Source organism: Perognathus longimembris, chromosome 8, assembly GCF_023159225.1.
Source record: "Perognathus longimembris pacificus isolate PPM17 chromosome 8, ASM2315922v1, whole genome shotgun sequence".
Classification (NCBI taxonomy): Eukaryota; Metazoa; Chordata; class Mammalia; order Rodentia; family Heteromyidae; genus Perognathus; species Perognathus longimembris.
Window position 1 is genome coordinate 4524411 of NC_063168.1, and position 12851 is coordinate 4537261.

The window sequence follows — 12851 nt, forward strand, 5'->3', positions numbered from 1 at the left end:
TTTTTTGGTCATGGGGCTTGACCTTTGAGCCTCAGCGCTGTCCTTGAGCTCTTCAGGTTAAGGCTAGCACTCTACCACTTGGACCACAGTACCACTTCCAGTTTTCTGCTGGTTAATTGGAGATGAGAGTCTTACAGACTTTTATGCCTGGGCTGGCTTTGAACCACGATCCTCAGATCTCAGTCTCCTGAGAAGCTAGGATTACAGGTGTGAGCCACAGGACTTTCATGATCTGTACTTTCTGAGCCCTATTTGCTGATTTCTACTTTTATTTTTTTCTTGAAACAAAGTAACTGCAAACCAAGATTACCACATCAACCAAGATATCCTTTAAAAGGAGAGACAGACTTATGTAACAAGCATAAACTAAAGCAACATGTAACCACTAAACCAGCACTGCCAGAAGAATAAACAAATGAGAATGGAGGAAGAATCAATAATAACTAAAGTAGCAAACCTCTAATAAAGAAATTAGTACATCTCTATCATAGTAACACTAAACATAAATGGCCTTAAATTCTCCAATTAAAAACTGCAGACTTGGCTGAGTGTCCATAGTTCATGCCTGTAATCCTTGCTACACAGAAGGCTGAGATCATGGTTCAATGCCAACCCAGGCAGGAAAGTCTATGAGACTCTTATCTCCAGTTAGCCATCAAAACCAGGAGAGGGGCTGTGGCTAACGTGATAAAGAGCACCAGGTTTGAGCAAAAAAAGAGCCACTGTGCTTAGGCTAAAACATTTTGTTTAAAAGTACACTAGTAAACAGGGAGGGAGGGAAGGAGGCAGGGAAGGAGGGAAGGAGGGAGGGAAGGAGGGAAGGAGGGAAGGAGGGAGGACTGTACACACAGCTTGGCTACTACCTGGGATAATGTCACATCAATGTTTCTAAAACAAAAATAATAATGTAATGTGGCATGAGAATAAATATTTTGAATTATGAGCCTACAAGCACAGTAGTAAAAACCTTTAAATTTTCTTATAGGGGCTTAAATTCCAAAGATTCAAGGGAAGAAACATTATTTTTATTCTCTTGCTTCTTAATCGTCTTTAAGCGCTATTTCAGCTGTCATTATGAGATTGGCAAAGTTTACTTTGTGTGATAAGAAGTATTAGGCCTCTCTGACCAAAAGCCAGGAATGACTCTACGGCCAAGGTACACAAGAAACGTTACCGCTTTCCCTGGCACCCCACGTCTCCTAAGAATGTCAGAGCCCAGCAGCCCTTACACAATCTTCCTGCGCAAATTGTAATTTAGTAATTAACTCATTAGCGTTTCCTTTCCACTCACAGTTTATATAATGTACCTTTTCAGTGTATCGGGCCTATTATTCAGCTAAGTAATTACTAAGGATAATCTTATTGAAATCCAGTTGGAGAGATGGGTCTTCCCAATTGGGTTGGTTTGGCATAAGATGGACCCCTAAATTTAGACTACTGGAATTTGGAGGAAATACACACTGCCGGTACCTGATCACAATTATGATGCCTTACTCTCCATGAGCTTACACTATGCGTCTCCAAAGCCAACAAACATCAAGTACCTTAGTCAGGAGAGGCTCCTTCCGGCAAACTATATCAGTATCCTGCAGAGCTTGTTCATAGTTCTTCACCATTAAGCACAGCTCTGCTCGAAGCAACAGCAGTGAGTCGTCCTCGGGGGCTAAAGACAGGAAGAACACAAAGAACTAAAGCGATTGCAGCTAAGTGAAAATGCTCCGTAAGCTGTTGAAATGGTAATACGCATAACGACTAGATATAGAATAGTTAATCCATTATTTATTTGTCATCATTAATAGTTAATTCATCATTTATTGGGGATAAAAATGTTCCCTGTGCCCCATCTCCCCCAAAATTCAGAGTTTAGTTGGTTGATAGGTATAATTTACAGAGTTTCTCTGGAGAAAACAGAAAAAGGATTAATAAGACTTCAAGAAAGGGCTGGGGATATGGCCTAGTGGCAAGAATGCTTGCCTTGTATACATGAAGCCCTGGGTTCGATTCCCCAGCACCACATATACAGAAAACGGCCAGAGGTGGCGCTGTGGCTCAAGTGGTAGAGTGCTAGCCTTGAGCAAAAAGCCAGGGACAGTGCTCAGGCCCTGAGTCCAAGGCCCAGGACTGGCCCAAAAAAAAAGACTTCAAGAAATGTTGGGTACCCCCCCACAAAAAAAGAAAGAAATGTTGGGTATTACTGAATGTACCCTAACTACACCATAACCAAACAGTAACATCCAATAATACACTGAGTAACTGCCAAATCATTGTAATGCTACAAGTGGAAACACCTCTGTTCCAAAAATTTAAAAAATGCCTTGACATCTAAAGAGCTTGAGTGCAGATGTAACACTCAAAGTCTCATATTCTGGAAACTTTAAAGGGAGATTTAAAATAACTTTCGTGGCAGTAAACAAGGAAGTCCATGTATAAGAAACTATCAGAAAAGTAAAATATGTGTTTCTCCATAATTGTATGCATGCTAGTTTGCCTACTTAACTGTATGTACAGTGCATTCTCTCAATTATGTGGGTGGACAAATGCACCCTCTATCCCTAGATTCCTCATGCAGAAACACCTTGGAGATCATGCTTATGCTACTACAGACAAAAGATCAGCCTAACAGGCTAAGACTGACTGTGAAATGACACATAGCATGTAACAAGTATTGATTTGGCAAGAATCCATGGAAAAGCACAAAGCCAGCTCATCGAAGAACCATCAAAGAAAATGTTCATACTGCTGGGCTTGGCTCACTCCACCTATACAATCGTGAGGTGTTTGCAACAAAACTGGAATTGCTCGTTTTAGCTGAGCACCTAAGGTGTGTTCCCTCGCTATCGATCTCAGGGTGTATGGTTCCAAGGAGACCACTGAGGAAAAACAGCAACTACTCAAGATGCACAGAACTTGTTTTTTCCACAATGACATCTAGCTTCCTTCTACTAAGGACATAGTGCTTCCAATCAACCTATAATGTTCACTTTACCGCTCAAATTAAGTACATGTGTGTTCTTTTTTACTTGGGAGGATTACCCTAATTTTTACTTTGCTTTTCAAGCATTATTTGTTGTTGTTTTAAACTAAATTAAGGGCAGGAAAACAGCAATAGTGCAATGATTTAAGTATATTCTTTGCCCAGGCAGAGAAGTCCATGAGACAAATCTCCAATTACCAACCAGAAAACTAGAAGTGGTGCTGTGTGGTTCAAAGTGGTAGAGTGCTAGCCTTGAGCAGAAGAGCTCAGGGACAGCACTCAGGCCCTGAGTCAACCGTGGGCTGACCAGAAAAAAAGAAAGAAAAATCAAAGTCTCATAAATTTTTCCTGCTCTGGCTAGCTGCAAACCACCATCCTCTGGTCTTGGCTTCCTGAGTAGCTGGGATTACAGGTGTGAGCCACTGGCTACAGATTCTTTTTTGTTGATGAAATTCAAACATAACCGTACTGCTTTTTTTTTTTCTGGTAATTCAGGTTGACTAATGAAAAGAGTAAGACTTGAGGAGAGTTGAGATAAAATTTCCATTAACATTCAAAGTTAGAATTCTCTAGGACCAAAATAAAAAGTATTCACCTGTCAATCATGTAATAGGATTTTGAACGTGCACACCAGAGCTCACAAGCACATGCTTTTAAATTGCGTGGAGAGCATTATACAATTCAATTCCATTCTTTTCATAGTATTTGTCCTTTTAGTATGTCATTATATACTAAATGCAATTGTAGATTAACCATGGTCAGCTGTACAATCAGATTTAAGGTCTTCAATTGCATATTAAATGCATTTTGATCTAATTCTCCTTCAAAGGTTTTTGGAGAGAAGCTGCCAGTAGTTTGAGCACGAAAAACAATCCTGCTGCAAGCTTGTGAGACCAAAGGTCTCATCCAAACATGTCCCTACTGCACTAAGGTTTCTCATCAGTTCAAGACTTCCAACTGGGTTTTCTAAACAGACAGAATGTGTGCAAATAATTAGCTTTCTTTTATAATATTGACAGCTTTCCCTGTTCTCTCTCCCTTTCTTTCTCTCTCTGAAATAGAGACTATAAATTTTCTTCTGTGTAAGCTTTATCTGATGTATCAAGATGATACAGTTAGATGGACGGCTCCCTGTATTATTCTATAACCTGACATCTGTATCCTAATGCCTTTTTAGAAGAAGAAAAGCCCTGAGTAACACTTCCATTTTATTAGTTCATATCAGCCTTTTACTTTGTTCTGGATACATTTCAGTAATTTATGTTTTTCCTTTGTAAAACTTTGTATCTGTATGTATGCTTTCTCTTCATCCTTGGCCTGTGTCTCTTATTGGCTGGTCTTTGTAATGAGCTTGTCTCTGAACTGTTAACAAATTCAATTTTTTATAATCACTAGATATCCTTCATTTTTTATAATCACTAGATATCCTTGCTTAGAACAGCTTTGTGTGGGGGCTGGGAACATAGCCTAGTGGCAAGAGTGCTTGCCTCCTATACATGAAGCCCTGGGTTTGATTCCTCAGCACCACATATATAGAAAATGGCCAGAAGTGGCACTGTGGCTCAAGTGGCAAGAGTGCTAGCCTTGAGCAAAAAGAAGCCAGGGACAGTGCTCAGGCCCTGAGTCAAAGGCCCAGGAATGGCAAAAAAAAAAAAAAAAAAAAAAAAAGAACAGCTTTGTGTGAACTTAGTCTTGATAAAATTTCCTAAGCTAAAAACACATTTCCTTTACCTTATTTTAAATATTCCTTTATTTTCCTGTGTGTGTGTGTCTGTGTATGTGTGTGTGTTGAATTCAGGGCCAGGGTGTTGTTGTCCTGAGCTTTTGTATTCAGGCTATTTCACTACCACTTAAGCTACAGTTCTGCTTCTAGCTTTTTTGGCGATTAATTGGAGGTGAGAGTCTATGGTTCTTTCCTTCCTAGGATGGTTTCAAACCATGATCCTCAGATGTTAGCCTCCTGAGTAGTTAGGATTACAGGTGTAAGCCACTAGTGCCCAGCCTAAATATTCCTTTCCAATAAATGTATTTAAATCTTTACTCATATTCTGAAGGTGGATTCTCCTAGGTCTAAAATTAATCAAGTTCACTTCCCAAGTAGACACTGAGTAAGTCAACTCTGGTTGGCCACTACCAAATGGCCATTTGTTCATCAACCCAGCATTTCATAAATCTATAAAACAGATGCTTGAGCATTTTTCTCTCATCTAAGTACTCTCCTGGCCTGATTGGCTTAGCTCTCGGGCACTGGGATGGTGCTTGCCTATGCTTTCCTAACCATTAGACCTGAAGCTTAAGAAAACTAGGGGAAACTTAATTCAGGACTCACTCAAAAATACATGGATGAGGAAAGGTTAACTTGAAGTTGAGTGGAGAAAGCAGGTGGCAGCCAATGCACACAGCCCCTGCAGAAGGAGGATGTACCTTGTCCATGTGGAAGCATCAGGGACCTGGGGCCTGGGCTCTGCGAGAACCAGATGAACAGTTCGCGCTCCGAGTCTCAGTGATGGAGACTGCCCTCTTCCAGCCACAACCCAGCTCCTGTGTGCTGTAACTACACTGACTGTGCTAACAGTGTGCAGTAGAGAATGGAGAATGGTATGTTAAAGAGTTCAATGATGGGGGCTGGGGATATAGCCTAGTGGCAAGAGTGCCTGCCTCGGATACACGAGGCCCTAGGTTCGATTCCCCAGCACCACATATACAGAAAACGGCCAGAAGCGGCGCTGTGGCTCAAGTGGCAGAGTGCTAGCCTTGACCGGGAAGAAGCCAGGGACAGTGCTCAGGCCCTGAGTCCAAGGCCCAGGACTGGCAAAAAAAAAAAAAAAGAGTTCAATGATGGGGCTGGGAATCTGGCTTAGTGCTAGAGTGCAAGCTTGCATGCATGAAGCTCTGGGTTCGATTCCTCAGCACCACATACACAGAAAAAGCCACAAGTGGCTGGCGCTGTGGCTCAAGTGGTAGAGTGCTAGCCTTGAGCAAAAGAAGCTCAGGGACAGTTCCCAGGCTCTGACTGGCAAAAAAAAAAAAAAAAGAATTCAATGAACACACACACACACACACACACAGAGAAAACCACTGGGTGGAGTTCCCTGGGCACAGGAAGAATTGCAGCGATACTCCATGGCTATTTCTGCAAGCTGATGCAGGCCTTACCAAGTCACAAATCTTTAACACGTGTCTTCATTTTACACACGTGCCTCTGCAATGACCACTCAGATCACTCCTGGGGCCCCAGAAGACACCCCCCCTCCGCCCTGTGGTAGACTCCTCCGAAGGACAGCCCCCACTCTGACCACTACGAACGACTTTGACACCATTCAGGTGGCTCAGGGCTCTGATGACTTCATTGGTAACACAGTTCGTTTTTATCTGCTCTTCCTTATGCATACAGTTAACATTTATCTTTCTATCTTGATTCTCATGCTCACGAAATCTTGATGATTCACTTCTAATTTCTGATAGTTCACATATTTCTGCTGACACCAACATGTCACCCACGTAGCCAATCTTAATGCCTTTTAATTTCCTCCACATGGCACTAGCTAGAATAGCAGGTAGAATTCCAAGCAGTATTCATGGCAGCAAATGTCCTCGGTCACCTTTTCCTTCAGTGGGAAAATGTCCAGTTATTTCTTCAAGCCCATGGTGATTGCTACAGACTTTCTAGATGTCCTTCAAATAAAACGAGATCATCCCCCCTCCCTGTGGGAATGTGGTGAACTGCACTGGCTGATCTCCAAGGGTTGAAAATCTTTCTACATGACTGCATGTGCCATTCTTTGGGTATCACTGGACTCAAGTTGCCAATATTTTGTCTGACGCTTTGACAACTACAAGAAACAGCTATGAGAACAGCTCATGAGAAACACTGGACTATGTAGATATTTTTTTTACTTTCTTTTTTAAAAAACATTTTTACAAGTAGGTGTACAAAGAAGTTGCTATTTAACAGAGCAGTTTTTTTTCTTGTTTGGTAACTAATTTCTGCCTTCACCTTTATTTTCTTTTTTCTAGTTCCTTGGGTTCAATTTACTTTTCTTTTTCAGTTCTTGGTAAAGGAGCTGGGAAAAACTGATTCAACTGCTTCATGTAGTACAGAGATTTAAAATGAATACGCCCTTTCTGCACTGCTGTAGTGTTATTTTCTAATTTTCATTGCTACATCTTATTTGGCCTGTAAGTTGTGCCTGTCTCTTCCAGTCATAATGTTAATTGCCACTGTAAGAATATGCATGCTTTAAAAAGGTATTAGGCCATAAGCATTACTTTCACCACAAGACTGAGCTAGTTATCACACAAGTGGCTTTCCAAAAAAAATGAGCTCTGTTGTGTGCCAAGTCGTGTCACCGTGCCATGTCACACAGCAAGAAGGTCCCCAGGTACTGGCACTTAGCCACTGATCTTCCTAAACTCCGGAACTGTGCAAAATAAATTTATTTTCCATATAATAATCTGGATAACAGGTAAGACAAATTAAACAGCATTGCTTGATTTTTCAAATGTTTCAAGATAGTCTATCTGCTTACTTAAGTTTAAATCCACAGTGCTCAAAGAACAGACCGTCTGATTTCACTCTTATAATATTTGTTGCAATTAATTTTATGGTCCAATTTTATGGAGCTGGAAAACATAACCATATACCAAATCTAATATTCTACCTCTGGTTTTATGAACCTGAGTAGGTTTAGGTGGTAACAGTGAATTAGAGCAAAATGCTGATACTGTTCTAATCTATAGTCTTACCTGTTTTTCTATCCTTATTTTATCAACTACTGAGAATTTTGTTCAAGCTCTCTCTCCTTCCTTGGATCTTGTCATCTGGCACATTGTCTTATACACTCTTCCTAAACTTGGGGATACTGCTTTGTTCTGTTGAGTCAGCACATATATCATAAATGGCTCCATTTCTTATCATTTATTTTATAGTAATTCTGCATATCAGCCATAATTTTTGCCCATCTTTGTATAATACCATTTCCTATCCTATCAACTAACTTTTTGTATAATCCTTCTATCCAGTTTCTTTGATGTGAAAGTAACATGTAGCTATGCTTTAATTCAGTCTGTCAGCATTTTTCTCTTAAGTAGAATACTCAAACTACTTACATTTAGTTTAACTGGCTGAATTAAAATTCTCAATTTTCCCTTCCAGTTGTCCCATTTATATCTTGGCTGCTGTATTCTCCCTTTCTTTTGGATGAACTAAGCATTCGTTATTTCACTATACCTTTTACATTTTTTGCCTTTTCGTTGCTCTTTTGATAGCAACTCGAGAGTACAACATGCAAACTTGATTTATCAGTGTATTTGAAATTAATCATTTTACGACATGGAAAGTACTACACAAACAGTACTATACTATCCAATCTGGCTTTGTGCCACTGGCACATGCTTTACTTTTACATATGTTATTCATACTGTGACACACTGTTGCTGCTTGAGACAGTCAATAGTGCCTTCCATTATTCCTATAGTTACTTTGCCATCTTCTGGCCTTCCTGAGCTCCAAGCTAATCTGCATTTTCTTTCAGCCTTCTCTCAATATTTCACATAGCACAACTCTGCTGGAAATAAAATCCTTCAGCTCTATTTATTTGGCTTAAAACATCTTGATATTTTCCCCCTTCTTCATTTCTGAAAAGTATTTTAAGCTGGGTAGGAAAATAATTCTAGTTAAGCTTTTTCTTTCTTTTCTTCAGCACTTTAACGGTGTTACTCCATTATGTTCTGGCTTCAAACACTGGTCATCCTGTAGCTCCTTGAAATGGAACAGCACCCATGTCTTCTCTAACTGCTTTTAAATTTCTCTTTGGCTTTTAGTACTCAACCATAACAGATGTAGCTTGTGTGTTTATCCTGTTGGGCTTACTTGATTGAGTCAAAGTCTATTACCCCTTCGGAACACCTTCAGTCACTGTTTCTTCCAATACTTCTCATACCTCTTCTCTTCTGGGTTTCCAGTGTCATAGATTTTAGAACTTTTGTCTGTGTTCCGCATTATTTATTTCTGCTGTTTCTACCTTTCCTTTCTGTGATTCAGCTTCCGTATTTCTTATTGACTTGTTTCTAAGTGCTTTCATTCCAAATTCTGATGTGTGCAGTATGTTTTTTAAATCAATTAATTTTCAACCTCAAATGTTCTATTCTGCAATTGGAGACTATCCATTTGGATTTTTTCATAGCCAAATATCTACTAAATTCATTTTCTTTACATACATTACTCTAACATATGTATTTATTATCTTGAATTCTACTCACAAGTTACTGGAAAAAAAACTAGTCTGATGTCTCAACCAAATCTCAGTTGAATCAAGACAAGTCAATTTTACCTCATCTGCAGGAGAAATAAATCTTTGGAGAACAATGTTAAGTACATTTTGAAAGCCTAACACAAATGTTCTACTTCCTAACATCTGTGAATTTTTTAAATATCCCCAAACTTCCATGTGGAACCCATTCATCAGGAACTTAAAAAGTGTGTGTGTGTGTGTGTGTGTGTGTGTGTGTGTGTGTGTGTTTTCTGCTGCTGGAGACCAGAGCCATGGCTTCTACCACTGGACCACATCCCAGCCTGGTTTTCTTCTATACATTTTGTTTTCAGAGCTGAGGACTAAACTCAAGGCCTTGAACTTGCCAGGCAAATGCTCTTCCACTGAGCTAAATTCCCCAACCACTCTTCTATACATTTTTTAACTTGGGAATTTTTGCTTTATTTTCCAATCTTTAGAAAACATATTCAAATGAAAGGTTTCCTATGAATGTACTGGAACAACCTAACAGTTTTAAATGTTTAAGCTGAATTCAATATATACAAGGAAAAGCTTACAACATAGTACATAATTTAACAAACAGGTGTCGACATCTGTGTCTCCATCCCCAAGATCAAGAAGCAGGCCCCCATCACCTACTCCAATCCACTAGATAACTACTTCCTCTCTTCTAACAACCTGTATTTACCTGCTTATACTTACAGATAAACTGAATCTGGTTTCTTTCACTTAACATTGCATTTTTGAGATTCACGTACACTGTACTTTGTAACTGTGGCTGGCTTTTTAAAATTTTTTTTTGCTCTGAATAACATGCCATGAACACGTCGTAAGATAATGTACCCACTCTCCTCTTACCGGGCATTATTCAGGTTGTTTCTACTTTACCACTATCTTTAGGGACAATATGCACTCGGGGCACAAGCGTGTGATGCACCTACTCAGGCCCTCTTTGAAACTTCTAGCTAAGGCTCCTATTTTAACACTTGTAGGCAGTACCAAACAATGTCCCAGGGGGTATACCTTGCAGTCCTCTCAACAGCAGTGAGGCTTCTCATTTTTCCAAGTCATCTTCAACATCCAAATATAGTCATTCCACACGGAATAACTACAAATGTAAGTATTTCTAATGAAAACCGTCTGGTTTGGGAAGGGCAGTGAATGCAAAACACACACTATTCTAAAGAGCTTGTTGTTGTTTTCTAAAGTATAATCTTGCAATTGTTATACTGAGGACATGTTCCAGTGATATTCTGACGATACAGTTAAAAACCTATTAAGTATATTTCATATTCTCGTGTTTTTAACATGGCTGCCCTAAAATTTAAATTACATGTGTGGTTTCCACTGTAATCCTACAGTATAACACTGCTATATACACCATATATAGCTGAAAACTCACAAATACAGAATTTGTTGCAGTATGGCTGCCAACATTATATTGAGTACCTGTTACATAAAGCTAGCTAACGGTTCTACAGTGGCAGGGAGCATCCCAATGTGATATCAGTATGGTAAACCTGCCTAATCACTAAGTCATAATTTATTTTTCAACAGGAAACTTCATTTCATAGGGTGTACCTTCTGAAAAAACAAACAAACAAAAAAAAACCCTTAACCCTACATCTAAAATGGAAGGCACACTGACCAATACAAGAGACTTTCAAGTAAGAAATTATTACAATTTGTCTTTTTATATATAGGGTTGCCAAAAAAAAAAAAAATCCTCCACACACTGCCCCAAACTGCTAACCGGGCCTATTCAACTCAAGTCAAACACAAAGACCAAAGTCTGATTAACAGGTGGTAGCTCCAGAGGCTGGGGCTGGCTCTGGTCACGAACCTCAGGTGAAGACAGACAAATAAATCCGCGAGCTCACACCCGACGGCCCCGCGCGGCCTAGCGGCCTAGCTGAGGCGAAATGCGCCATCCGACCGACAGCTAACGGCCTGGCCTTCGGGAAGGCCCGGAGCCCGAGGCGGGGCGGAGGAATCCGGGGTCCCCTGCTGGACAGCGGCGGCACCCCACCCCCACCCCCCCCCGGGCCGGCCCCGCCCCGCCCCGGGCCCCGCATCTCCATCCAGTGCGTCAGTGATTTGCATTTTCCTAGGGGATCCGCAAAAGCACTTCGTCATCCACCCACTCCCGACGGCGGAGGGGAGGGACGGAAAGGCGAAGAAGCGGGGGGCCTCGGGGCGGGGAGGCCGGATCCGTGGAGGGGGGGGGGAGTGGGGTGGGGTGGGGCGGACCCCGCCCGCGCCCCGCGCGCCCCGCGCGCCCCGCACCCCGCCCTCCACCCTACTAAGTTTAGAACGCAAAATGACCCCGCGCCCGGACAAAGCGAGCCTCGCCCGCGGCCCGCCCGGGGGGCCCCCCGACAGGTGCGCGGGGGGCGCCGCCCTCCCCCACCCCCAGCCCCCTCCCCCACCCCGCGGCCCGGCTGACTCACCCAGGGCCAGGGCCTGCTCGCACTTGAGCAGCGCGGCGTCCAGCTGCTGCTGGCGCTGCAGGTTCCGCGCCTGGCCCGCCAGCCTGCGCAGCCGGCACTCGGCCGGGAAGCAGCGCTCCACCAGGCCGCTGAGCACCACGTTCACGCGCCGCGCCCCGGGCCGCGCCGACCCCATCTCCACGCAGCGCTTGCACACCGTCACCCCGTTGGGCAGGGTCACCGGCTTGTAGAGCAGCTTCCGGCAGCGCGGGCAGCTGAGCAGGGCGCGGGGCGTCGGCGGCACGGGCGAGGAGCGGCGGTCGCCCGGCGCGCGGATGGCGCGGCTGGGCCGGGGCAGCGGCAGCAGCAGGATGCGGCGCTCGCGCAGGCCCACGGCGCGCGCCAGGCCGCACGCCAGCTCGCCCAGCTCCTCGGGCCGCAGCGGGCCGAGCCGCGCCGCGCCGCGGAACGCGCCCAGGGCCTCGGCCAGCCGCCCCGCGCGCGCCAGCGTGTCCCCGAGCCGCAGGCACAGGCCGCGGTCGGGCTTGGGCAGGGCGGCCAGCATGGAGCGGAAGTGCTCGGCGGCCGTCTCGTACTGCCCGGCGCGGAAGGCCTCGTTGCCCTTCTGGAGCCGCCGGACGAACGGCTCCCCGTAGCTGCAGCGGAGGCACTGAGGCGACGGCGCGGGCGCGTGGGCCGGGGCGGGCGCGCAGACCGGGCCCTGGACGCACACCGGGGCCGGGCCCTGGACGCACACCGGGGCCGGGCCCTGGACGCACACCGGGGCCGGGCCCTGGACGCACACCGGGGCCTGGACGCACACCGGGGCCGGGGCCGGCGCGGGGGCCGGGGCCGAGGCCGGAGCGGAAGCCGGGGCCGGAGCCGAGGCCGGAGCGGGGGCCGGGGCCGAGGCCGGAGCGGAAGCCGGGGCCGGAGCGGGGGCCGGAGCGGGGGCCGAGGCCGAGGCCGGCGGCGGCGGCGGCGGCGGTGGCGGCGGCACCGGCTCGGGGCTCATGATGACGCGGGCCCCGGCGGGGAGCTGGCGGGAACACAGGGTGTCGGTGGCCGGAGCGCGGCCGTGGCTCTCGCCACCCGCGATCCCCGCTGTCGGCGTCTGGGGGGCGGCGAGCGACGGGTCGCGGCGACCACGCGCGGGGGCGAGGCGAGGCGAGGCGG

At 45.0% G+C, this 12851-nt stretch overlaps 1 protein-coding gene across 2 annotated transcripts in view; it reads right to left on the minus strand.

The window, feature by feature from the left end:
* Window positions 1-12369, minus strand: part of Lonrf2 (LON peptidase N-terminal domain and ring finger 2) — a 32467-nt gene extending 20098 nt beyond the window's left edge. The window contains exons 1-2 of one of the 2 annotated variants that reach the window (XM_048352400.1): window positions 11697-12369; window positions 1545-1663 (exon numbers count right to left, since the gene is read on the minus strand). In XM_048352400.1, coding sequence (XP_048208357.1) covers window positions 1545-1663; window positions 11697-12240 — 663 coding nt within the window. In that variant the 5' untranslated portion in view covers window positions 12241-12369. Of the gene's footprint in view, window positions 1-1544; window positions 1931-11696 lie in introns of those variants that run through there. The other variant, XM_048352401.1, reaches the window with a different exon arrangement.
* Between the last annotated feature and the right edge of the window lie 482 nt (window positions 12370-12851).